Raw genomic sequence first — 26,175 nt, 5'->3', positions numbered from 1 at the left:
GAGGGCTGGTGCAATGGCGATAAGGACAGCGCTTTCCCAGGAAGACCTCACAAAAAACAGGTTACAGGACCTGACAAGGTGCGAAGACGATAATATTTTAGGTTGACAGCTCGGTTTCTGGCATAACTGAGTGGATACAATACGAGTAGATGAGAGGCTGGGCGGAAAAAGCGCGTAACCCAAGGACAACCTCTTAGGTATTCAACAGATAACAGCGCCAGGTGCCAGGTGTTTCCAGCAAGGGGGAGGGCCTTGCGCAGGCCCCGCCCCCGCGCCGCTTGGCTCCGCAGGCCCCGCCCCGCGCGCTGCGTGGCTACGTCTGGCCGCCTTCCCGTCGCCCGCTCGGCTGCGGCGGCCGCAGCGCCTGAGGGAGTGAGTCACGGGCTGAGGGACTGCGCACCGGCGGCTGGTGGCGGCTGGTGAGTGAGTGGCCCGCGCCCTTCAGAGCTTTCCTCCCGGGTCCTCGGCCCTCGATCCCTGCCTGGCCCTCGAAGCCCAGCCCGCGGCGGGCCCGGCGTGCGCCCGAAAGGAGACCCAGGCGGGCCAGAATGCGGGGGGCCTCCGTGGCGAGAGAAGGGCCGCCCAGGGGCGCTGAGGGGTGGGGGGCGACCGGAAACGGGGTGCGGCTGGGGGAGGGACCCCAGTGGGACCGGCTGCGCGTGGGCGTGGCAGCCGAGGAGACCCTGCTTTCCCGAGGACCCCTTAGCGGGCAGCTGGGCAGGCCCGACGGCCACTTGGGTTCGTGTAGGTTGGGCCCACTCCCTTCTCGTGTCACGGGGTCTTCGGGAGAGGGGACCGTGACACCGCATCAGGGTGGCAGCTTCTGACGCGGGATCTCTGCGTTCTTGGGCCTGCGGGGACCGGCGTCGGAGATGGGGACCGTTGGCATGCGCGGAGGTTTCGCCCTTCCCTTGACTCCCGTCCATCGGAAGTGACCATTGAATCAAAGTCTCGACTGCGACACGCGTGACCCTTGGCATGCCCGGGGCCGCCGAGAGCCAGGCAGGGAGGGCTCACTCAGCTCGCGGGGCAGCTCGTTAATTTGGACCGGTCCACCTGCCAGGTCAGAGCGTAGGTGTAGGCTCAGCCCCGGCTGTGTCACGCCATTGGGAAGGGTTTTGAGGAGCCGGGGTGTCCCCTCCTCTGTGTGTGGTGACGACGTCGCCCTGAACCAGCCTAGGCGCGTGTGATTCAGACAATGCACAAAGGCCTGCCGTGTATTGTTGAGCCCCACCCGCAAAGATGCCAGCAATCCTGGGAGTTGATCGTTGCCCACCTGAGCAGTGAATTTAGGATGAGTCGCAGATCCTGCGACTGGCCTACCCTCCAAATTTGGTGCGCTCAAGCGCATTGCTGGAATTGGAAGTAGATGAGCTCACCTAAACTGCCTTCCTTCTTCCTTGCGAAGCGCAAATAGACTGGAACAGGAGCTTACTGATTCTGTGCATTTGAATGGCTGGCATGCCTTTAGCCAGTGTGTGTGTGTGTAATTTATTTATTTTCGTGGTTCATTTTTACTCCTTTGTGAAATTTTTCCATTTTTCTTCCTGTGGGTGAGAGTAGTGGGAGATAAGGACCGTGTTAGGAAGTCTGTTTTGCCCCTTAAGTGTTTTCCAAGAAGCATTATAAAGATAGAACATTTGCTTACCAGGAGATTAAAGTTCGTGAGGACATTTTCATGTTTACTTGGTGAAATTTGAAAAGAGATTTCCAATAAACTCTTGGGTGGGGGGGGCTATCAAACTAATGAGGGTGTGGGAATTGGAGAAACCTCGGAAACACATTCATTGAATGAATGAGCACATTCACTGGGGATGTAAAGGAAATCCTGTGATTCCCATTTGATTTCCTTTTTTCCCCTTTAGCTTGGCCAATAAGCTGTGAGTTACCAGAGTCAAGTGACCTAGGCCCATAGAAGATGAGTTCCAAACAGTGAAGTGTTCATGTCTTTAATTTACCCTCTAGGCAGCTAAGGCTTTAAGGCTGCTCTTGATTTGGGGGCTGGGGGTGGGGTGGTTGCTTTTCAAAGTGGATATTTCATAGGACTACTTAGCTCTGTATCAGGGTTGCACCAAATATTGGATGAGTGAGTGTGTTTTGGTGTAAAATTTAGAATTGATTTTTTAACCTCTTGGAGAGAAAAGAGATGAAAACTGGAGTTCTAGATTACATCGTTGTATATCATTTGTATAACATAACCCCCCCTCAATCCAACCCCCTGCCATTCAGTGAATCCCAAATCATAGCAACCCTTTATAGGGCTTGGCAAAGCTATAAATCTTTACAGAAACGGAGTCTCATCTTTTGTCCGTGGAGTGGCTGGTGGGATTAGCAGACCAATGCAGGGGTAACTAAAAAGTTATACACAGGCATTCAGTGTAATTTTTTTTCTCCAGTGTACTCTTTTTTCCCTCTATTATTCTGTACTCAACATAGCGAAGTTCATCTGCTTTTAAATTACTAGCTTTGTTTTCTGCCAAACCGTAGGATGAAAGTTCTGTTTTTTTATTGTAATCTGAATAATTTCTCAGGATATTTTTGTGCTGTTAAGAAGGCACACCATTACCAGTGAATTCTTTCCACCAACAAGAGAAAGGTGAATCTTTAGTTGGAATCATTAAGTTAACTGCTTGTATCAAGGTCTCCCCTTTTTTTGATACCCCGGAAGGCATTTCATTCTGGTAAGCACACTGGTGTTAATATTGTCTGCTGTATAGTTTACTTTTCTTTATCAACTCCAGATACTTCCCATAACATGTTGCCGTCCATGGGATGACATATTTTATATTTTAAAGCTAATGAATGAAGGCAGCTGAGTCACTCTAAAGTTTGCTTTTAAAATGTCTAATAAATTTTACACACAAGGTACTGATATATGGCAGCCGGTAATTGATGGGCTGATCTAACAACATTACATACTTTACAGAATATGCAATGATGTTTATTGATGTGTTCTGAATCATCAATGTGTTCTGATGAGAGCATAATGTTCCGCCATTGTAAAGAGGATTCAGTTACAAACAGCTCGTCAAAAGACTGCATCTGAGGCATCAGTGATCATGACCAACAGAATCAGAAATGGGAACTCCTCTGGGTCTTCATATCAATCACATCGATAGTCACATCCTTGCTCAGCAATGTTCTGAGCAGTTTATTAGGCAGGTGAAAACAGGAATTCAGTCTTAGAGGTTCTTTCCATGGAACAGGTTTCCATAAGGCCTTATTTTTGAGCTTTTTTTTAGTTTGGGGTGAAAGTCTCCAAAGCAGAGCCACCGGTTTATATACATTCAGTTTCATGACCTTGGTTGCAGTCACCACAGTGGAACAGCGTTCTTCCTACTTCTCTGAATTCTCCATCTCCATTTGTTCTTTCTTGTCCCTACCTGTCTTCCAAGCTTTGTTTTTTTATTTTTATTTTTTTCCCCGAGCTTTGTTTTTGGACAAACGCTGCCCTCTTAGTTTCATCTGGTTGATGATACTGAAGGCACGCCCCTCCCTCCGTGGTGGTGGTTGTCACGTTATAGGCCTTGTCTGTTGTTGGGATATAATTTGAAAGCCTTTTAGCAAACATGCATTTCTTTAAGGTGATCAGTCCATTTTAGGCAACAATTCTAAGAGGAAATTAAGTACTGTCTAGTTTGCTTATGGAGTAGAAATGGCTGCAGATTTTTAAAATGTGGCCTTCTGTATCCAGGATGAGAGTCTCCAGATGGACCAGATCTGTGTGCGCATCCCCAAATGACAACTGTAAGGGGCATAGTTCTGCTCATTCCTCAGTTTGTAACCTTTTTGGTTCCTCTCACTGGCAGCTATTCCAACACTAGGCATTTTGTTCTACATATACATGAATCTAAATATATGCATATGAATTTAAACTATAAGGAGCAGAAAAAGAAATTATTTGGTTTCCTGAAAGAGAAAAAAGGAGGAAGTTGTGCCAGTTTTATCTTTTACTAAGAGCAACGCCTTGAAACCTTTGGAGCCTCAGTTTCGAAATCTTAACTCTGAGGGTAATACCCAATGCACCCGAGAAGTCTTTGGAGCCTTTGAGTGCAAGGAATTGATCTCAGACAGGGGTTTCTAAACATTTCTGTTTGGAGAAGGTTGGGATTGGGCCTGGGAATGTATATTTTTTGAGTTTCCCAGGGGTTTTCATTGTCAAGAGCATAGGCAAGACTGAAGTGGGGAGGAACGGAGGCTCGAGAAGGGCAGAGAGGTAAGTGAATAGGCTACAAGAGTGAAGGAACAGCAGAAGAGGAAAGAAAGAAGGGATTGTTGTAGGGTGACAACTGTCCTTTCAGCTTTTAGATCCCAGGCCAAGCAGAAGGGGAGTCCCGTCCTGCTGCTTTGGGGAGGGGGATGTCACAGGAATAGATTTGTTTTCTTTCCAGAAGTCTCATCGGTCTAATTATTGGAATGGTTCCCAGTAACTTTAAAAGGGTATGGCAGAGGGTAGGGGAGGTGTCATGCACCTCATCCCAACTTTTAAAATTTTTCCAAGCTTCATATCTTCCTCCTGGCGAGAGTTCTTAGTCTATTGCATTGTGTTCTCTCTCATCTGTATTGTGTTGAAGCCGTCTGTCATTTACCTGAGTCCTTCTCCATGTGGTACAAGAAGGTACTGATTGGCATGACCAAAACAAGCTGCCCCTGTGGTTTGGCTAAGGGACTTGGCTGGCCTGCTTCATCAGGAGCTGTGGTGATCACACTTTTTTGAAGCCAAACACTGGAATAGACCCATGGTCTGAGAGTATGGGTCCCCTGAAGGGGTTGTGGGACGGGGTACTTGATACAGATCTGCCCCAGAAAATTTGGAACGTACGACTCCAAGTTCAGCACTGTTGTAATGCACAGTTAGAATTTACAGTATGGTGCACTTATCTCATCATGTTACTTTTGTTTTATTTCCCCATCTCTCTTTCCCTCTGGAGGAGCCCTGGTGGTGCCGTGGGTTAAATATTGGGCTGCTAATTGAGATCCGTGGTTTGAGCTCACCAGCGACACTGGGGACAAAGATGACACAGGCAGTCTGCTTCCACGAAGATTTACCGATTTGGAAACCCTAACCCTGCCCTATAGGGTTGCTATAATTCAGAATCGCCTTGAGGGCAGTGGGTCTTAGCCTCTAAATCTCCAACTACTTGAAATTCAGAGCAAGATCTTTCCTATCCTTGTGGCCATAGAGACCACGAGCATGATGTTTGTTGCAAGTGATAGATCACATGGAATGTCACCTGTGAAACTGTATTTCTGGTCTGCTATTCTCCTGCTTAGACCATGGGGGGTGCTAAGCGCTACCCTTGGGAACTGTCTCCAGGGCAGTGTGGCATGGAGGCAGAAAGACAAGGGAAAAGTCATGTGCACAGAGTGTGCACTGGGAGAAGGGCCGGACAAAGGCAACATCAAGTAGTAGCTGGGCCAGGCTCACTGTGAGGAGAGGAGGCGTCAAACCTTCACTCCCTTCATCTTCTCCAGGAAGGCAGGAGAGAGGCTATACTACTAATTAGAAAATAGCTTGGAAAAGGCTCCATTCCTCTACCACACACCGGGGTTTTTATTAACCTCAGCAGAATTTTCAAATGTCTGTGGTCAGCATCTGGTGGTTCTGCTTTGTAAGAACTTTTGTGTTTGCAGAAAAAAGGCTACTAAAAAAAGAGAACCTGATGCCAAGGGCTTACGTGGAGAGCAGATGCTTTGAGAATGATGAGGGCAATGAATGTACAGATGTGCTTTACACTATTGGTGTATGTATGGATTGTAATAAGAGTTGTATGAGCCCCTAATAAAACGTTTAAAAAAGAAAAAGGCATTCTGGAGGACCTTCAGGGACCCTGGTGGCCTAGTGGCTACATGTTGGGCTGCTAATCCTGTTAGAGTAAACCAGCCTCTAACATCCGTGGGGGTCTGTAGGTGCAATTGTACGGCTATAATATTATAAAGATCATAGTAAAGTCATAGAAGACAGGAAAGGTAGGAGAGAAGATAGAATAAAGGAGCCAGCACATTTTATGGTAGCATGCTCATGTCAGCCCCTCTTGGTGGTCCATGTGGAGGTGAGAGATGAGAGTAGGAGAGGATATATTTGTAGTCACGGCTTATAGATATATAGGGGGCCGTGCAAGCCCTTCTGATTACAAGTAACCACATCGGAACAGGAAGGGGCTGTACAATAGGCATACGAACGACAGCAGGGGATATGCTAAGGGTGTAGATGAAATAGGAAGGGGAGGGACTAGATGAGTGGACCCTAGATTCAAGATGGCAGCCTAACCTTGGTCTTCCTTGAGTTGACTTGACCTTGTCTTTGAGCTCTCCTTCAGGAATACAATCCACTATCCTTATCAGCAGAGAGTGGGTCCCACCCATAATGGGACAGACAATAGGATCTGATTGCTTTAGATGGAGGCTGATGCCCTCAGTGGGGTAAGCAGCTTGTGTTGACCCCAAAGTAGTCATTTACCATGTGTTGCAAGCAGCTTCCTAGGTTTGGGTATACAAAATGGGGAACAACCTGGGGAAAAATCTTTCTGTATCCCACATAACCCCAAGGTCAGCAGTTCAAACCCACTAGCCACTCCATGGGAGAAAGATCAGGCCTTCTGCTCCATCATCTTTAACCTATATAGAACCTTATAGGGCAGAGTAGAATTCCCCTGTGAGTTTTTGAGACTTTAAGTCATCACAGAAGTAGACAGCCTCATCTTTCTCCCTTGTAGCAGCTGATAGGTTCAAATCACTGACCTTGTGGTTAGGAGCTCATTGTTTAGCCCACTATGCCTCCAGGGATCCTCCCCTCCCCCTTCTTTTTTAGGATTTTGTAATTTGCTGTGGCATCACACAGAACTCACAAACTGTCAAAGGATATGACTTAGACAGTTGTGGAGCTGGTAGGTTGTGAATCTGTGGGTCAGATGTTAGTCTGGAGGGTTCCCCTCATTTACTGGTTGCAAGGGCTGCTCACCCTAGATTAGCAGGTTAGACAAGGGTCATTGACTCACAGTGCTGGGGAAGCTGACAGTTTGAGTCAGATGACAGGCTGCTGTCTTAAGTCTCAAGAACCTGATCCAGAGCAAGAGCAAACTTTGTCTACGCACACCTATTCAGATATACTTGATGTGGCCTCAAACGGAAGGGCGATTGTGAGGATGGTGCCAGACTGGGTAGTGTTTTGTTCTGCTGTACATACGGTTTCTGTGAGTCAGAATCAACTTGACAGCACCTAATAACAGTCCTGTCTCATTAATATAATGGGCAGTGCACCAAAATGAGACAGTAACCATAGGCATAGAGGATAGGCCTGTAATTTATCGTGAAACAGAGGACTGTGGCTAGAAGGGCCATAGCAAGTAATTCACTACCCCAGGGCTGACTCCCTGCTGCCGGTTATGCTTTTCCGCCTCTCCGTGTGGCCCTTCCAATCCCATGTCCACATGCTAAAAAAAAGGCTCAATGCCAAAAGGCATTAGAGTGACAGCAGAAATAACTGCCACCTGGTAAGTCTGCTTTGAACGTTTGCGGTGTGCAGAGTACTGGGCGGTGAGAAGATGGACAAAGACAGCCAATAATACCCCAGCATACTTCCAGACCCCTCTGAGTTGGCAAAACTGGTGGCTGTCATCCTAACACTCTGTTCTGGGTGACAGGGAAGTTGAAGTACACTGAGCAACAGAGGAAGAGGGAGAACTTGAATTGAACCCCGGGATTGGTCAGTGGCAGAACTGGAAGGAAAGAGGGGAGGAGGTAACAGAGGACCAAAAGGGGCCAGAGAGAGGAGATAGCTGGTGAATCCCCTGAGAGCCCAAGAGTCACAAAGAGGACACATTCATAAGGGGTGTCTTGAGGCAGGGATTTCTAACCTGGAATTCTGGGACAATAGATAAACTTGTGGGGAATTGTGAATTACTGAATGTCCCCTGGTGTAGCAGGGCCAATGGTCCCCAGTTGAGAACTACTGGGCTGGGGATCCTCTGGTATGGACAATGTTCCTTTTTTATATGTGATCTTCCTGAAGTCTCTGTAGCTTTCCTCATACCCTCTAAGGGACTTATAACCAAAGAGGCTCAGGTCTCTGTAGTTTTCAGTTACGTGGATAGCATGTCATCAACAGAATCCCTTAGGGACATTCCTTTGTAAACAAGCAGCCTTCATGGAACACCAACTGTCATGGGATGTGCATGAATGTTCATCCAAAGAACAGTGTGTCCCCATGTGTATACTGTGGTCTAATCTGGTTCCTGGAACACTGGACACTGCTCAGGGCTAAAGCACCCTAATAGGCTAGAATGGGTGAGGACAAAGCAAGCAAGGCTCATGTCCGCCCACAGGGACCTTACAGTAAAGTGCAGCTGATTAGATAGAGCGAATGCAGGCAAAGCCCTAAGCACACAGTGGCTGAGGGAGTGACTTGTAGATGTACAAATCATGGGCTTTGGGGAGGTTTTCTGGAAGGTGCTTGTTGGGCTGTTGGAAGTGAAGTGTGGAAAAGCAGAGGCAGCCTTCCCACTGCTGCAAAGCCCCAGGTTGGCCTGATGATGGTGGCTGGTTCAGGACTAGCTTCCCACTGTTTCTGTAAACATCTAGTACATCTGGAAACCAAATGCCTGCTGCCTATGTAAGCAAACGTCCTAGCCTAGACCACAGGGGCACAAACTAGGTAGGGTTTGGAAGCTGAGCTCCCGAATTCTTACCTTCCCCCAATTACAGAAGCTCCACCTCTGTGTCTTAAATGTTGGCCTTCTGTGTGCCCTTTGATTTGGAAAAAAGGGTTGTGTGTAACTTGCTGAGTTCCAAAGTGCCTACTTTCTGCTTCTCTGACTGATGAGCTGTGGGACAGTTACCCTCCCCATCTTGTCTTCCTTTTCTGAGGTTACGTATTAATTATTGCCTAAGCATGTCCTCTGAGCCCCTGACTACCAGCCAAAAGGTTGGCAGTTCAGCTCTCACTCACCTTGGAAGGCAGGCCTGCAATCTGCTTCCAGAAGGTCACTGCCATGAAAACCCTCTGGAGTAGCTCTCCTCTGCGTACATGGAGTCTCAGCAGCTGGCCTCAGTTCCATGGTAACGAACCACAATAATGGAGCCCTGGTAGTGTAGTGGAATATATGTTTGGCTGCTAACTGCAAGGTCAGCTGTTTGAGACCACCTGCTGCTCCAAGGAAGAAAGATGATGCTTTCTGCTCCTGTACAGATGTACAGTCTCGGAAACCCTGAAGGAGGAGTTTTATTGTGTCCTATAGCATCGTTTGAAGGCACTGAGTATTTGTGGACCATGAATGTCCATATCCTCAGTCAATAGTAGACATCCTGGGGGAATTATGGGCGAACATTTATGTATCTTGGGATTAGTGTCTTTCTAGGCACCACCTCACTTGAAAAGATGGAAGAAGTTAATTCAGTCTTAGAAGCAAGCCTCTCCTTTTTTCTCTTCAGGAAATTGTGATCACAGGTTTGCGGTTTTTCCCCTGGCGGTAATGATCAACTGTAATCCTCTGGTGTGTTTCCTTCACAGTGTACCTTCAGACAGACTGGGTTTGTTAGGAAATCGTAGAGCCATTGGCTTCTTGCCGCTGATCCCTTCCTTACAGGCACAAACATGAAGAGGACCAAAGCCGTGTACAAGGAAAACTAGAGGGAATAAAAGATTCCTCCCCACCCCCAGCCACAGTGTCCGTGTGTCACGTGGTAAGGTGCAGGCGTGCTGGCAAGCATTGGTTTCCTTGACTAGTAAAGATTTCCCTGTAACATTTCCATTACTCTAATCAGGCTTTCAGAGACCTTGGAACAGCAGCTGAAAGGCGAGCTCTCTGGAGCCCTGTCTCTACCAGGGCAGAAAGGCTTCCTTTCTTTCCCCTTCAACTCGCCTGTAGCCAGAGGAGTCACCTAAGTGCAAAGTATTACATGCTGAACTCCCCAGTCAGGAGACGTTTCTGCACTCTTTCTCACTTCTAGGACTCGCTGTCACTTGTCCTTGTCCTCTTTATCAGCAGCTCTTTGCGAATCTCTGGATTTTTGGAATTCCTTAAATAATTTGTTCCCTCAGCAGAACCCTGACAGGCCAGGTTTTGGGCAGGAAGATATAAGGATACATGAGTTGTCCTCTGGGAAAACATGCAAATAAACACAGTAACAGGATTAGAAGTAATAGACGAGATGTAAAAGGCTTGCTGAGCCCTGGTGGCACTGTTTGGTAAGTATTGGACTGTAACCACAAGGCCAGTGGTTCAAACACACCACTGTTGCTTGGGAGAAAAAGGAGGCTGTCTGGTCCCATAAACATTTAAAGCCTTGGAAACTCTGTACAGGTCTCTGTGAATCAGGATCCATTCGATGGCGGTGGGCCAGTAGCTCCGAATGGAACATCAGGCCTTCCAAAGCACCCACATCATTGTTTCCTAGAACTTGTGTTTAGGAGCTATGCTACCTTTTATCTCTCTCTCTCTCTCTCTGTCTCTCTCTGTCTCTCTAGTTCCTGGTAGTACAACTGGTCATAGAACTTAGCTCTCCTGTTTTGTAGTCCCCTGATCAGTCAGTCACCAGACTAGTAAATGGCAGATTTCTCCCTGTTTTATGATCCAGCCTACACTTCTGTCGGGGCCTTCACCATTTCCTGGCTTTGTTAAGGCACGATGATCCTTTTCATTGCCATCTGTGGGCAGTGCCAAATTGCCCCTGGTACCAGTAGCCTCTTGTGTTTTCTGAAATTCACTTGCCCCAGAAAGCATTATAAAGGGTGTTTGATAAAGGTGTGCTGAGTAAGGTTGGAAACTTTGTACCAAAACAAATGTCATCTTTTCTTTGTAAATGACTGAAGGCCTGAGAGGGAGCTCAGATGCGAGTCTTTGTGAAAACTACCTCTGCACCGGGGCGGCAGAGGGCGGGGGCGGCAGCCTCAGCTTTGTTGTGGAGGCACTGCCCTGTGCATCATTGCAAACTGACCAGGAGCCCTGAGCTATACCCACTAGAATGCAAATAGTTGTGACACCCCAAAAATGCCTCCAGACATTACTGAATGTCCCCTGGTGTAGCAGGGACGATGGTCCCCAGTTGAGAACCACTGGGCTGGGGATTGCTGGCCATGAGTTATAAAATGCAAATCCAGCTTATCACAGGATCGCTTTTTCAGTTTTTGCACATTTTTTCAGTTACCCAAACGTTTCTTTTTATTGATGGGTTGCCCTCACGAAACAAAACAAGGCACGTGCCCTTCCTCTTCCATACTCCCACAGCAGTGCCTGCACCTCAGGGGCTCCTTGAGAACGTTTCCCCTGGATACTTCTCTTAGTGCTAACCTTCTTCCTGTAGGTTCTCTGTAGATTTTACTTGACTAACAGTCTTGGAAACCCAAAGGAGTAGTTCTACTCCTCCCAGCAGGGGCTTTATGAGTTTTAGTGGGGAGGCTATGTTCCAGGAATTTCATCACTGGTGAAGAGAGGGAGGCTGGGGCTGTGCAGACTCCATGTGGAGAGCAGGCCGAGCACCACCAGGGAGGGCTTCTCGGGGGAGCTGGAGCCTAGAAGACCTTTTTAGAAAGATGATTTGAAGATACTGTGTTACATAATCACCGGTCATTCTGATTTTCTATGTTCTAAGCATGATTATAAGGAGCCCAGGTGGCCCCGTAGGCTGGGTGTAACCTCAAGGTTGTTATTTCAAACCCACCAGCTGCTCTGAGGGAGAAAGGTGAGGCCATCTGCTCTTTTAAAGTTTCCAAAACTTTATATAGGGTCACTGTGATTTGCAATCTACCCATTGGCAGAGGGTGGGTAAATTTAGTTATAAAGGAGCCCTAGTGACACAGTGGTTAAGCATTTGGCTTTGGCCAAGAGATTTGTGGTTTGAAGTCACCAGCTGCTCCACGGGAACAGAGCCAGGAGTCTGCTTCCATTAAGATTTCCGGCTTAAAAAAAAAAAAAGATTTCGGGCTTTGGAAACCCAATGGGGCAGTTCTGTTCCGTCCCTTAGGGTCTTTAGGAGTTGGAATTGATGGCAGAAGGTTTGGTTTTTGTGTTAGTCTGGGTACCTTTGAGAAACAAATCCACAGAAACTCATGAATAAGAGAGAGTTTTATTTTATTATTTTTTAAGAGAGAGTTTTATATAAAGGTTAAGTGCACATCAAAAAAATCCCAACCCAGTGCTGCCAAAGCCCACAATCCAACATTAACCTATAAGTCCAACACCAATCCACAAAGTCCTCCTCCATCTCACACTGTGACACTGACTGCAGGAGGAAAGCCGAATCAGTGAGCGTGTAAGCATCCCAGCACTGGCAGGGGTCTCCACACAGCTGCTCTAGCACCCGGAGCTGCATCAGAGTAGGTCCATGCAGCTTCTCCTCAGGGATGTCTTTCAGGAAGTGAGCCTTGCCAGCTGAAGCAGGGAACTGCTAAGGCAGCTACACCCTGGTCCAACTACCCGAGAACTGGAAAGGGGAGGCTTACCGAGCCATTTATCCCTCTGTCCTTCAATTAACCCCATATGTGTTTATGGGCCAGGTTGACACAATAAACTAACTACTTCAGATTTCTTTTTTTTAATCGTTTTATTAAGGGCTCATACAACTCTTATTACAATCCATAAATACATCAATTGTGTAAAGCACATTTGTACATTCATTGCCCTTACCATTCTCAAAACTTTTGCTCTCCACCCAAGCCCCTGGCATCAGTTCCTTACTTTTTCCCCTCCCTCATGAACCCTTGATAATTTACAAATGATTATTTTGTCATATCTTTCACTGTCCAACATCTCCCTTCACCCACTTTTCTGTTGTCCATCCTCCAGGGAGGAGGTTATATGTAGATCTTTGTAATCCATTCCCCATTTCCAACCCATCCTCCCTCCACCCTCCCAGGATTGCTACTCATACCACTGGTCCTGAAGGGATCATCTGCCCTGAATTCCCTGTGTTTCCAGTTCCTATCTATACTAGTGTACATCCTCTGGTCTAGCCAGATTTGTAAGGTAGAATTGGGATCATGATAGTGGTGGGAGAGGAAGCATTTAGGAACTAGAGGCAAGTTATATGTTTCATCATTGCTGCATTGCACCCTGACCGGCTTGTCTCCTCCCGGACTACCTCAGTTTTCATGGTTTAAATGTGATTATGAGGTTGTGATATAAGTAATTTATTACTCAAAAACCAAACTCACTGCCATTGAGTTGGGACTGACTCATGGTAAGAAACTGCCGACCTTGGGGACCTTGCGGGGTAGCAATGCCACTATGTCATCAGAGCTCCTGACCATTTGCTACTAGTGGTGAAGATGTTTTATCTTGAAAACATTGGATTGCGTTAAATATGACTCTGTCACTGCTTGCTCATTCTGCAAGGCAGGCTAGTGTGGAAGATAAGCAGCTCTGGTTGTGAGAGGTGACAGCGGCTGGTAATTTCACATCCTCTGTGCTCCAGCCCCTCCCACAGACCATTGTCTCTCCTGCCCCACAGACACACAGGGACAGAAGGGCAAGCCTCTTCTGTCCCACTTAGCATGAAGGAGCCACCAGAAAGTAAAACAAGGGCAGATCAGTCTGAAGGCATTAGTCTTCAGCCTCAAAACTCAACACACACACCAGCACCCACACAGAAATAATCCCAAATTTCTTAACCATTAAAGCTCCACTGGTAGAGGCAAGGCCTGTTGGTGTGCCGAGGTGGCAGCCACTCCTCTGAGACAGCCCAATAGCTGCTGCTGCCTCCCATGCCCCCATAGACAGGACCCAGAGCAGATGGGGCCTGGCACTTGGAGTTGTCTGGGCTTGTGTCCTTGCCCTTGTCCCTCCCCCCACTTCTGGGCAGTAACACCAGCTCTGTAGACCTATGTAAACGTGTGAAGGTCTCCTCAGGTCTGAAGTGAGAAAGGAGCTACGTCCTCAGATGGACTAGTGTCTGCGCCAGTGGAGTGGCTGGTCTTACTAGAAGTTTATGTTGATACACTTCCTGCCCATTGTACCAAGACAGAATAGTTCAGGGGATTTCCAGAAGTTCCTGGAACCCTAGGATTAAAAGGTAAAGACAAATTATTTTCTCATGAATGCTTTGAAGCCCCTGTGTACATTTCAAAGTCTCAACATAAGCTTGAATGGGCTCAGTCCACAAACCAGAACTTCCCCTCCTGTGCGTTACTGTGGTAGTTACTGTGGTGATGGGTGCCATAGAGATGGACAGACCCTATTGTGACTTCCCCTGGGGAGGGGGGTGCCCAAGACAGGGCTTCATTGTCCACCAAGGCCTGCCAGGTCTGGCTGCAGGCACCAAGTGTGGGGGTATGTGCCATCTTTTCCTGGGCTGCTAGCCGCACTAGCCATCGAAAGGAGCATCCCAGGGACCCTCAGATTGACTTACTTTGTAATCTGAGTAAGCCAAGGTGAGTGCTGGGGGTGAGGCCACAGCAGCTTCTGAGGCTTCCTGGTAACCTGAGCATTGACTCCTCAGAGACTAGCGTTGGGAGCCCCCTGAGAATTCTGCCTACCAGTGGGTGGGAAAGGCGCTGGCCTCCCGCAGTGCTCGTGTCCAAGTGGACATGCCAACGTGGGATCACATGGCATTCAGAACAAACTCAGTTTTGATCCTAAAGTAGGGGCAATGGTTAAGCACTCGATGGCTAACTGGAAGGCCAGTGGTTCAAACCCTCCAGCCACTTTCTGTGAGGAAAATGTGGCAGTCTGCCTCTGTAATCCCTGTGGGGTTCTGACAGCTTGGACACCCTCGGGTGCAGTGCTACCTTATCCTGGAGGGTCACTATGAGTCAGTGTCAACTCTACAGCTACTGTTTTTGGAGGGGAGGTTTGGTCCTAACATGACCATTGCCTGAGTGACCTTGGCCATATTATATGGTACTCGGGTCTCTGTTGCTTCTTAGTTACCCCATGCTCTCCCCTCAACACCACACTGTCCTGGGTGGAGAGAGCCCCCAGGAACCAAGAGTATGACTTAGTATTCCAAAGTGGAAATTCAGCTGCAGCATTTTGCTCACATCCTTCCCCCTCCAGGTGTCATTTAGTGGTAGCTACTGACTTCAGTTGACAGTGTGCCTGAGTGAGGGGAAATGTGATTGACAAAGGATACACAGGACAAGAGGTATTGTCCCAAAGTTGAATGAATTCCTAATTCTTACTTGATGGGTCTCCTGAGATGGCCTAGGTATTAGCATTTCCTGTCACACCAGGCCTTTGTTGTGTTTGGTGCCTGCACTTTGCCTCCCCATTAGTCTTGTCCTGACCTTTAAAAATTCCAGCCCTGACCCCTAGCCCCTGTCCCCAAGTGCTGCTTATGGGAGAGACTAAAGATCATTTATCTCCTCCAGCCCAGCCAGATCTGTTCTTGTTCTGACCGAGGTGAGGCAGCGAGGAGTCTTATATTTGTTTCGTTTGTGGCAGGAAGCATCTATAAGCTACAGCTGGCCTCAGGACCCGTGGCAGGGAGCTCCCGCCCAGCCCTTGTCCCAGGTTTAGGTCCTTCCTTGGAGTCTGCTGGAACGCCTGCTCAGCAAGCTAGTGGTGAGCAAGGGTCCAAAGTGTTCTACTGCTGACAGGAAGGTTGAGTTGGAGTCTACCCAGAGATGCCTTGGAAGAAAGACCTGGTGATCTACTTCCAAAAGATCAGCAACCAGATGCAATGTAAACCCCCATCAAATTCACAATAAAAAGTAAAATCAAAAACCATGATCTAAAACTCTCAGGACTTGTCCTATTCGGACGATCTTAGGGTTTAGAGATGATCCAGGCCTCCAGAACAACGCAGCACCTTACATCTGTAAGGGGAGTCTCAGACCTCCTGACCTTCAAACTAGTTTGCAGTTTGATTTCTGGTCACTCTGTGCCCAGATGTGTAAGTGCACACTGGGTGACTCTGACCCAAGTGCTGTGTGTCTCTGGAGACTTCCTGTTCCCAGCACTCTTGTCTCACTCGCTCCGCTCCCAGAGGTTACTGGCCGCCCGTTCAGCGAACTGCACTGGAATTCACACAGTGATTATAGGGGAGTGCAGAAGTGGCAGCACCAGAGCTCTGAGAAGACCGAAGTCCATTTCTTCATCTTATTTTTTGAGCATTTTATTGTGTTGCAGGTGAAAGTTTACACAAAAATAAAGGGATTGTTCTGTGACCTCGGTTGCTATTTTGAAAATGTGTCAACACTGTCTACATTTTCCACTCTTCCATTTCTTTCTTTCTTTTCTTTTTTGGTGTCTTCCATTTCTAAAGGAGCCCTGGTGATATAGTGGGCCATGAGTTGGGCTGCCTGCTAACCTTGGGGTCAGCAGTTCGAAACCACCAGCTGTCTCGAGGAAGATACTTTCTACTCCCTTAAAGACTTACTTACAGTCTTGGGAACCCAAAGGGCAATTCTAATCTGTCCTATAGGATGCGATAGCAGTGAGTTTCCCTGCCCCTCTTTGCCTTCTGGACAAATACTGTCTATTTGGTCTCATATAGTTGATTGTACCAAGGAGCACAATAGCACTTCAGGGTGGTGTTTGTTTTACAGGCTGATCTACTTGATTGAAAGGTAATCACTAAGCATGGCTTCAGTTCCTGGTTAAAAGAGTATCTTGGGGTGATGATCTCAGGGTTCCTCTAGTCTCCATTAGTCCATCAAGTCTGGTTTTTTGTACGACACTTGAATTTTGTCTACAGTTTCTCCCATTCTAACTAGGACTTTCTATTGTGTCCCTGGTCAAGTTGATCACTAGTGGTAGTGGCTTGGTACTATCTAGTTCTTCTGGTCTCAGGCTAGAGGAAGAAGTGGCTGTGGCTTGGTGGACCATTAGTCTTGTCTGATTCCATGACACTGATTTCCTTCACTCTCCCATGCTCTAGACAGGAAGAGCCCAATATATGCATCTTAGATGGCCGCTCATAAACTCCTAAGGCCTTAGATGCTACTTGCCAAACTAGCATGTGGAACATGATGAACTGTGCTGTACCAGCTGACTGATATGCCCCGAGATCATTCTTAATCTTCAGAAGCTACTGACCTGGATAACATGCATCCTCCCTGTGGTGAGAGGCCCCTCTCATCAAGTCCCTTGAGCTGATTTGCTGTCTACTGCCTCCACCCAGATGTAGCTGGCCCTCAGCTGTCTCTCTGGTCTTCAGTCTGCAGTGGCCACGGTCCTCCCTAGTAAGAACAAGTGTTCCCTCAGGTGAGACCGCCCAGAGTGACTCGATGTGCTTTGTCATCTTCCTTAAGTGTTCTCAGTCACTTCGTTGCTCACTACACTTGGCACCTTACTTAGTGAAGAGGCCAACGCTGGGACCACAATAGCATCTATGAAATGTTCTCTCACACTTAGTTCACGTGGTCCTCGGCACATACATATGAGGTGGAGCAAGAGCCCACCTTTGGGAGGAGGACCCTCACTGACTCAGCCAGGGCACTACAAAATAAGCACAGCACCCAGGACTCAGGCCCACATCCCCTTTCCCATTCAGCAGGAGAGCTGGGCTCCAGCAAGTCAACTAAGGGCGAGCCCTATAAACCACCGGCTCACAGGGCAGCGCAGACCATAGGGGCTATTTGCAGGTGACAGATACAGGACACCCTCACTGCACACCTCTTCTTCCAGTGGGTACAGAACTGGCCTCAGGCAGGGGGGTTGTTCTTATAAATGCCAGCTTTTAAATGGTGCTGAGAACAAGTTCATCTCAAAGCTGAGTTTCCAGACTGGGCTTCTCCCCCTGTGAAGTTTCCTGGGGTCCTCAGAGGCCTGAACAGCACACAGGGACAGCTGACTGTGTGCCGCCTTAGGGCAGGTGGCTGCCTAGTAAAAAGGCAAACTCATTCTCACTGGCTCTGGTAACGTAGTAACTCTTCATGTTCCCTAATAAGGTGGTCTTAGTGGCAGTATCTCACTCCAGCTGCCGAGTGGTCATGGATGCTGGGCAGGCAGTAATTCCAGTTTACCAGGAAAATGAAGCCAAGGAGGCTTTGGAGGATCTCAGGAGACATCTACCTGCACCACCTTCCTATCATCTGCTGGTTTTTCCTTGTATACCTTACTGTCTCTCCTACTGATAGATGGGTAGAATGTTAGAATGTGTTCTCCTTATATGAACAGATACTCAGAAAATAACATTTGTGCTAGGCAAGTCATTTCTGCCTGCTCAGGTCTGGTGAAATTCTGTAGACATGTTAAGAATGGCCTAGTTATGGGAGGCCCTAAAACAGAAGCAAGTGTCCCCACTTAACGAGAAATAAAGGAACCAGAGCCAGTAATCCAGGAAAAGGGCGAGCTGGGGTCCCTGTAGTCACTGTATATCATTTATGACCATTTGATCTTTGAGCTGAGAGTCACAGACTGGGTTAGAGGAGAGACTAGGGCTACTCGAACTGTAAATGCATGCAGAAGCAGCCACTTCTTTCTCCCTCGAGGCCAGCTTGAAGCAAGGAAGATACAAACAAGTTGTTAGCTAGAAAATCCTGGCAGAGATAAAAGGGCAAAGTCAGATTTGAGCAATGAAAGATAAAACCCAATTTCTTACCCATTCATGTAGAACCAAATACCTGATTCACATTTGTACTTTGTATTTTAGAATCTAAACGGTGTATTCTGCATGCGTGTGCGTGCGTGCTCCACCTAGCCTTGATGTAGGATTTTTGTCTGTACTGCCACCAGTACAAGAGTTCCCAGGAGACTGAGCTAGGATTGGAGAATGGTTTTGGCCTTGGCACCTGGAAGGTGCGCTCTGCCTTCTAAGCCTCCAGTTCAACTTGGGCGGTCCATGACAGTGCAGCCTCCACATCTAGTGCAAGCTGTCACATATTGCCTTCTAGAAAATGTTGTTTGTGTGTGGGTTGTGGGTTATTAGCAGGATCCTGACACCCAGACTGAGAGCCAGTAGCTGGGAGGCTGGCTGCTGAGTGTCTTACTGATGGCCCGGTAAGGCCCATCTCGTCACTGCCAAGTGTCACAATGCTCATGCATCAGAGGTGGGTCGAGCTTCTCTAATTCCAGGTTGCTGATTACCACATCATGCCTGCTCCCCAAGTTCATCCCCCAGTCCCACAGGAACTTGACACCTGTTCGCTGGAGGGGTGTTCTGTCAGATCAGGTGAGCAGCAAAGGTGAATTATGGAGTTGTGGAGGTAGAGTTTATAAACAGGGGTCAGTGTTTTTCTGGATGTGGACAAGAGGACAGATCAACCTTTCTGGAATTTGTAAAAACCAAAGAAAGAAGCCCCTGGGCTTACGCAGGCTCTTAGCTGCTTAACTTGATCCTGGTTTCTCTCATTTCCTGTTTCCCTCACTCCCACCCCTCTCTACACTTTTGAGAAATTGGACATCTTTATATAAAAGAACTTCATAAGGTAAAAAGTACAGATTCCCTACCCTTGAGTTGATTGCTTCTAATGAAGCTGTAAGAGAGTAGACCTGCCCATGGGAGTCCCAAGGCTGCAAATCTTGATGGAGGCAGATGCCTCCTCTTCCCAGAGAGCAGCTGGTCTTTTCAACCTTTCCAGTTAGCTGAGTGCTTAACAACTGTACCACTAGAACTCCACAACAGAGTTCCCTAAAAGCCAAGCACCCGTAGCTGCCCAGGTTCCTTTGGCACCCTGGACACAGAGCTGTGGTCAGTGGAGGTGGGGTGGGGTGTGTTTTGATGGTGGCATTGTGTGCAGACCTTTGTGGCTGCAGTTTGAACTGTGGCCCTCTGTTTCTCAACATGTCCTTTTTCTCTGTCACTGCAGCCAGTTACCTGCTTTGGTACAAGGTACTCTGAATACTTCTTGCAGTGGAATCACAGAGTGGTCTATTTTGATTTTTGTGGGTTGGGGCAACTCTTGTTGCTACTGAAAGGTTGAATATCCACAAAGGTCCTTCATTTGTGATGGGACCCCATAATGGGGCATGTCAGTAGTTTCTAGAGAGAAATAGGGTTTGTCAGTAAGAGGTAGGAGGACACAGCTTTTCAGAGAGCAAAGAGAACTGCCTCTGCTGTTGCATGGTGGGTGGGTGGGGGGGGCGGTGTGTACTTCCCCTCCTCCCCCCCCCTTCTAGGTAGGATGGGCAGAGAATGTTCTTTGCCCAAGGCTGGTAGCTGTCTTTGTGGGTTGCTTCATTAGCCCCGGTGCAGCTGTCGAAAGGTCTTCAAAAAGGCTGCCCCTGCACCTCGGGGGCAGAGGCTTCCGGGATGTGGCATGGGTTTATTGCACAAGCAGTGGGATCTGGTTCCCCAGCTGACAAAGACTTAGCCCTGGCAGCAGGGACTGATAGGCCCACAGGTGCTATCCCTTAGTGCAGCAGGGCTGAGCGCACTGCCTGCTGCTGGGTGACTCCAACAGAGTTGCTGGGACAGGCCAACCTCCCTTCCAAGCACACTCTGCCACCGTCCACACCACTGGACCACCTCAGAACTGAGCCTGTGCTTTTCCTGGCTGTCAGGACAGCGGTGCATTATTTTCTGGTGTTTTAGGTAATTTTTTACTTTACTTGGTTTGAAGCTTACAGGCAACATGCAAGAGCAGTACAGAGAAGTCTTCTCATTCCTCAGAGCCTGTCAGTATTGTCCCTCACAGGCTTTGCTCCCTGCTAGTGTCCCCTTGGGGGAGAATATGCAGTAAGCTGCAGGGTGAGCACTTAGGTGCTTGGGCGTGTTTGCTATTAACAAGGATGCTTTTGCATAATCACAGTGCAATATTAAAACAAAAGGACAGAGCCTGCTTCCGTACAATAGTGGTGCCACATCCATCCTGTGATCCAGTTCTGTTTGTATTCAGAAATGGCCCTACTGAGTAGCTAGTGAGTGCCTGGAGGGGTGCTGCTGCTTCACCACTGTGTCTTGTCCCCAGGGCGGAGTGTGCATAGGGAACTACATTCAGCAACATGTCCACTGAACTGGAGACATCGGAGGGCCTGGAAGAGTCGGAGAAAACAAGCCCCAGGGCTTTGGATGGGGAGAGCCAGGCCAGGTGAGTGGGACGAGGCTGGCTACTGTGGGGTGAGGGTTGACCGTGGTCCCTGCTGCCTGGGCTGTGGCCATGGATGTGTGGCTGGGACCCAGAGATAGAGTACTCTTGCACGCACATGTGCACACACCCTGCAGCTCCAGGGGAGTCCCGTCCTCCCATCACCCAGAGGTGGGACATCTCGTCCCCACCCTTTTTGTTCTCACAATCTTAGTGGTGTTGCATTTAGAGGGTGAGAAAGTATAATCAGACACTGTGTCTGCACTAGCCCTTGTGAGAGTCTGCTTGTCCTTTCATTGGGGACCTCCCCCTTTTCTGACTGGGCTTGGGGGCTCTGGTGGTGCTAAGCCTCCAGTTTCAAGCATCTATTCCTCACTGCTTGTAGCCTCTTATTATATCTGTCGTGGGCAAAGTTCTTTTATAACTTTAAGTAATTCTGGTAATGAAGCCATCTTCTGCCCATGTCTGTGTGACCTGGGCTAGCCTCCTGAGATGCTGGCCAGGGCCAAGTGGGGAGCATCTTCCTAAAGTGAGCAGATGGGATGAGGATGGGGAGGTTGGCGGTGTGCAAGAGCTCCTCCAGCTTCTTTGCTATGTCTGTACTGGTGCCCCCACCCCTTCATTCTAAGGCCTTTTTGTAGCAGCACAAACACCATCCCTTGGTCTCTGCCTGGCCAGCGTCCTGGCTCGGCTCTCACACTGAAAGGATGTTCCATGCAGTCCTTCTCCGTTGGCTCTGTGCTGTAGCAGGATTAGCATTAGTGGGTAGCACGTGTATTTTTCTAGGAGTGAGGAGGGATTAATTCCCAACCCGCCCCCATTATCTCCCCAGAATATCCGACCTCTCAGAGCTCCTGAAGGAGGGGACTAAGGAAGCGCATGACCGGGCAGAAAACACCCAGTTTGTCAAAGACTTCCTGAAAGGCAACATCAAGAAGGAGCTCTTTAAGGTATGGGCCCTCAGTCTCTGCAGAGGTCATGTACCAGACCACCTCTGGGGCAGTGCCCTCCCCCGCCCCCCCCCCACCTCCTGCCTTGTTCTTGCCTCTTCCTGGAGGGAAGCTATGGTTCTTCGGGCTCAGATGGACTGACAGTAATGGAAATGAAGTACACGTCTGTGTTGCAGAGAACACTCCGCTGTACAGAGGGTGGCTGGGATGGGGGGAGCCGACCCTTCTCACAGTCACCCTGCCCCACCCCACAGCTGGCCACCACTGCACTTTACTTTACCTACTCGGCCCTGGAGGAGGAAATGGACCGTAACAAGGACCACCCGGCTTTCTCACCCCTGTACTTCCCCTTGGAGCTGCACCGGAAGGCAGCACTCATCAAGGACATGGCCTACTTCTTCGGCGAGAACTGGGAAGAGCAGGTGCAGTGCTCTAAGGCTGCCCAGAAGTACGTGGATCGGATCCACCATGTGGGGCAGCACGAGCCTGAGCTGCTGGTGGCCCACGCCTACACCCGCTACATGGGGGACCTCTCAGGGGGCCAAGTGCTGAAGAAGGTGGCCCAGCGGGCTTTGAAACTCCCCAGCACAGGGGAGGGGGCCCAGTTCTACATGTTTGAGAATGTGGACAATGCCCAGCAGTTCAAGCAGCTCTACCGGGCCCGGATGAATGCCCTGGACCTGGATCTGAAGACCAAAGAGCGGGTGGTGCAGGAGGCCAACAGGGCCTTTGAGTTCAACATGCAGGTGTGTGGGGCTCACACTCATCTGTGTATCTGGTATGGGAGGTAGGGGACAAATCCAGAGTTTTCTAAAAGGGAATCAGTGGCATTAATACACCTGCAGAGTCCCCAGCCATGGAGGAAACCAAATTGGCCATCAGAGGATGTAAACCTAGGAACCAGTGCCCACCGCTGAGCCTTGTGAAGAGAAGGGGCAGGTGTGGGCAGCAGGAGAGGGCTGGTGGAGACAGCCTCCTCCCTCTCCACAGGGGACTCTGAACTAGAGTGGGTGGACAGCTGTGGGGTTCCTGCAGGTAAGTTCAGAGAGAGGCTGCTTACAAGGAGCCTGCCGAGGGGAGCTGAGCCAGGGGGTGGGGAGGTGTTTGTGTTGGGTGCATGGTGACATGAGGAAGAGAAATGCCAGCCTTGCAGGTGACAGGGCCAGCCTGCTACAGACCCTGGGGAGGACCAGTGCTCATACCCCTTTTCCCTGGTGGATTCAGTCCCTGGATCTACCTCCGAGCAGGACAGCCAGCCCTGGGTGTGGTGCCTGGTTAAATATCCAGGGGCACCCCTCTGTGGTAGGCCACCACAACGCCCCCAGTCTGTGCTGAGGGTAAAAATTCTGAATACCTCCCAGATTTTCAGTGAGCTGGACCAGAAGGGCTCCACGTTGGCCCAGGAGACCCTGACAGATGGGCTTCCCGTGCACGATGGGAAAGGAGATGTGCGCAAGTGCCCCTACTATGCTGCCAAGGACAAAGGTAGGTCTGGGACCTCCCTAGCCCCTCCCACTGGCAAGGCCACAGCCCCACTAACCCCGTGTCCTGTTGGTTCCACACCCAGGTGCCCTGGAAGGCAGCAGCTGCCCCTTCCGAACAGCCATGGCTGTGTTGACTCCCAGCCTCCAGCTCATCCTTGCTAGCTGTGTGGCCCTGGCTGCTGGACTCGTAGCCTGGTACTACCTGTGAAGGGCCCACCTTCTAGTGGCCATCAACCCCACCCCTTACCCGACTGAACTACCACCTCAGGTGACTTTTTTAATACCTGGTCTGAGAAAAACCAACAATAAAGCCAGACGCTTAAGCCTATGCCTGCAGCGTCCTCTCTGCCGTCTGGTGTGGAGTTGGCTCGGCCCCTCCCCCTGGGCCCCACACCTCCAACCCTGGGTCTGACCCTCTGGGGACTTCTGGGGACTCAGCATGTAGGAGACATCTGTCCTCTTGTAGGAATGCTGGGGGCCCACAGGGCACTGCTGTAGGGCCCCTTGTGGGCCCAGGACCCCCTTTCCTGGATAGCAGCCCTCCACTAGCCCACCCCAGGAGGTCTGGGCCTGTGTTAAGTAAATCAATGCTGTAGTGCTCAATAAAGTGGATCCCCCACTGTCTGTCATCTTCTCTGGCACTTTTTTTTTTTTGCAGGGTGGGGTGGGGGTAGTGTGTCTCATGGAATTGTCACCCTCAGGATGAGCCCACTGCTGCTTTGTCCCAAGCCCCCTCATTCATCTGACCAGAGCTGCCCTACAAGCCAAGGAAGACCCAGGAAGGTGACAGGGGACTGGTTTTCTAATCTCAATGCTCTGGGAGGTTTCTACACTTGAATTAAAAAAAAAATAGGATTCTTTAAAACTCATAACAATTCACTGATAGTATAGAATAGAGGTATGACTTAAATTTATTAACAGACATCTTTCACCGGTTTCACTCTACAGATGTTTTACTCAGAAAGATTGCACAGTGGGAAATGTTTCAGGGGAGCCACCAGTCTCTCAGCGTCTCAGAGTGACAGTGCCTGCCCCAGTGAGGATGCCCAGCATACTGCTTTCTAGGTGTAGGTGTGTATGGGGCAAGGGGGGTCACTCTTACAGCCACTGTTGTCACCTGCCCCAGATTTATTGTATCTGGTACTTTAAACATCTATGTGTCACTGGGTGGTGTGGAGACCAGGCAACCCAAGGATGCCCCACCTGCTGTTGCTGCCTGTCGCCCCTGGCCCTGCCCGCAGAATAAGGAGGCAAGAGAGCAGAGGCCCAGTGCAGCTGATGCAGGGCCGGTTTAATGAGAAACCACACATTGAGGCCGGTCACCACTCACGTTGACAGGGCCATGCAGTAGTGGGGCTCGGGCAGTTTACAGACCTCAGGAGAACACAAACAGGGTGGGAGGTGAGGGTAATAGATTGCTGCTGTCCACCAGGGTCCTCTGCTCTCCTGCAGTGGGGACACGCCAGCCACCGGGCTCAGTCTGCACTGGAGACCCTGGGGATGGCACGTGCAAGATGCACAGATTCCTCTGTCTCAGCAAACTTGGGATCCAGAGTGGCCTGGCCAGGAGGGGGTCTGCACATTGACTCCAGGGGGCTGGGATTGGAGACAAAGGTACAAGCCCCCTTGGCTAGCTAGGCCCCATTCATTCACCGGGGACTGCAGGGCGCTGTCTTCAGCCCTCCTGGGAACTGGGTTTCGTTACCTGAGAGTCTGGGGGCCAGAGCTGCTGCCATTTCTGCTGCTCTTCACACCCGGACACAAACCAGAGGCCCCCGTGCTCAGGCCCACCGATTCCAAGTAGCCCAGTAGGCCAGGGCTGTGCCAGGCTCCAGGTGGTCCCAGGCTGTGTGAGCAGCTGCTGCTCTGGCTGCTGGGTCCTTGGCCTACACCTCGGGCATGGAAGGGGAGAAGTGGGGGGAGGGTGCAAGGACCACGGCAGAGAGACTGAGCTAAACAGATCCTTCCCAGACTATCCAGTTAGCCACCAACCAACCATGCATGCAGGGCTATAGCTCAGCCTGGCACCCGCCAGCCTGGCCCACAGCCAGCAGTTTTGCCAGCAGTCAGAAGCTGGGGTAGGAGAAGGTGAAGAGCACAGATTTCTGGGGAGTGGCACAGTGGCTTCTGGCCCAGCAGGAGGAGAGGCGGCCATGAGCAAAGGGCGAAGGAAGCACGAGGACCAGACAGGCAGGCGGGAGTCGGGCTCAGTTAGCACAGGCGCTTGTACGTGTAGATGTAGGCTTTGCAGTTGGGGCACGTGTGGGTCACATCCTTAAAGTCGTTGATGAGGCAGGGGATCAAGCAGCAGCCCAGGTCACATCTGCAGCAGATGGGGAGGGGACAGATGGAGCCAGCGGGCCTGGGGACACAGGCTTGCAGCCCTGCCCTGGCAGTCCCTGCACCTACCCCATGAAGCAGCAGAAGAAGCCCAGCACAAAGTTCATCAGGCCGATCTCGTAGGAAATCTTGGTGGTGACGGCCTGCTGGCAATGTGGACACACTGTCTGCACAGGTGCGCCCTCGAAGATCTCACCTTGCAGCACTGTCACTGTGGTGGCGGCCCCTGAAGGGACTAGGACAGTGGCAGCGTGGCCCCCTGGGCCAGGGTAGGGCCCAGGAGGGTAGGGCCCAGGAGGGTAGTAGCCCATGGGTGCATGGGGTCCTGGAGGTGGATAGAAACCTGTAGTGTGAAAGACAACAGAGACAGTGAGGCAGTGGGGTGGTCAGGGTGGGCCTCTGCTCCACCAACAGCCTGCCACCCAGTTACCCCAGGTTCCTAGCTTCATCTGTTAGGCCCTGAAACACCACCAGAAGCTCAATTTCAGATGCCTGG

General features: G+C 49.8%; 2 protein-coding genes across 8 annotated transcripts in view; one reads left to right on the top strand and one right to left on the bottom strand.

The window, feature by feature from the left end:
- Window positions 1-312: 312 nt before the first annotated feature.
- On the top strand, window positions 313-23,963 carry HMOX2 (heme oxygenase 2). The gene is made up of 6 exons (XM_075564329.1): window positions 313-419; window positions 20,789-20,908; window positions 21,738-21,855; window positions 22,110-22,601; window positions 23,217-23,340; window positions 23,423-23,963. The coding sequence occupies exons 2-6, from the start codon at window positions 20,823-20,825 to the stop codon at window positions 23,545-23,547; spliced, it is 945 nt and encodes a 314-aa protein (XP_075420444.1). The 5' UTR covers window positions 313-419; window positions 20,789-20,822; the 3' UTR covers window positions 23,548-23,963.
- The window catches only part of CDIP1 (cell death inducing p53 target 1), a 41,133-nt gene continuing 27,521 nt past the window's right edge, over window positions 12,564-26,175 (bottom strand). For 4 of the 7 annotated variants that reach the window (XM_075564332.1, XM_075564336.1, XM_075564331.1 and 1 more), the window contains 3 exons: window positions 25,749-26,022; window positions 25,045-25,231; window positions 24,605-24,833 (listed from right to left, as the gene is read on the bottom strand). In XM_075564332.1, the coding sequence (XP_075420447.1) occupies window positions 24,666-24,833; window positions 25,045-25,231; window positions 25,749-26,022 (629 nt within the window). In that variant the 3' untranslated portion in view covers window positions 24,605-24,665. Of the gene's footprint in view, window positions 13,995-24,604; window positions 24,834-25,044; window positions 25,663-25,748; window positions 26,023-26,175 lie in introns of those variants that run through there. The other 3 variants (XM_075564335.1, XM_075564334.1, XM_075564337.1) reach the window with 3 other exon arrangements.

This window comes from Tenrec ecaudatus, chromosome 12, assembly GCF_050624435.1.
Source record: "Tenrec ecaudatus isolate mTenEca1 chromosome 12, mTenEca1.hap1, whole genome shotgun sequence".
In the NCBI taxonomy this organism is placed as follows: Eukaryota; Metazoa; Chordata; class Mammalia; order Afrosoricida; family Tenrecidae; genus Tenrec; species Tenrec ecaudatus.
This window is presented reverse-complemented; position numbering and strand designations above follow the sequence as displayed.

What these genes read in the sequence shown, in the direction of transcription:
- HMOX2 (XM_075564329.1), top strand. Translation starts at nt 20,823, where the DNA reads ATGTCCACTGAACTGGAGACATCGGAGGGCCTGGAAGAGTCGGAGAAA. An exon ending in TCAAGAAGGAGCTCTTTAAG is followed by an intron (nt 21,856 to 22,109) that starts GTATGGGCCCTC and finishes CCCACCCCACAG; the next exon opens with CTGGCCACCACTGCACTTTA. An exon ending in CCTTTGAGTTCAACATGCAG is followed by an intron (nt 22,602 to 23,216) that starts GTGTGTGGGGCT and finishes AATACCTCCCAG; the next exon opens with ATTTTCAGTGAGCTGGACCA.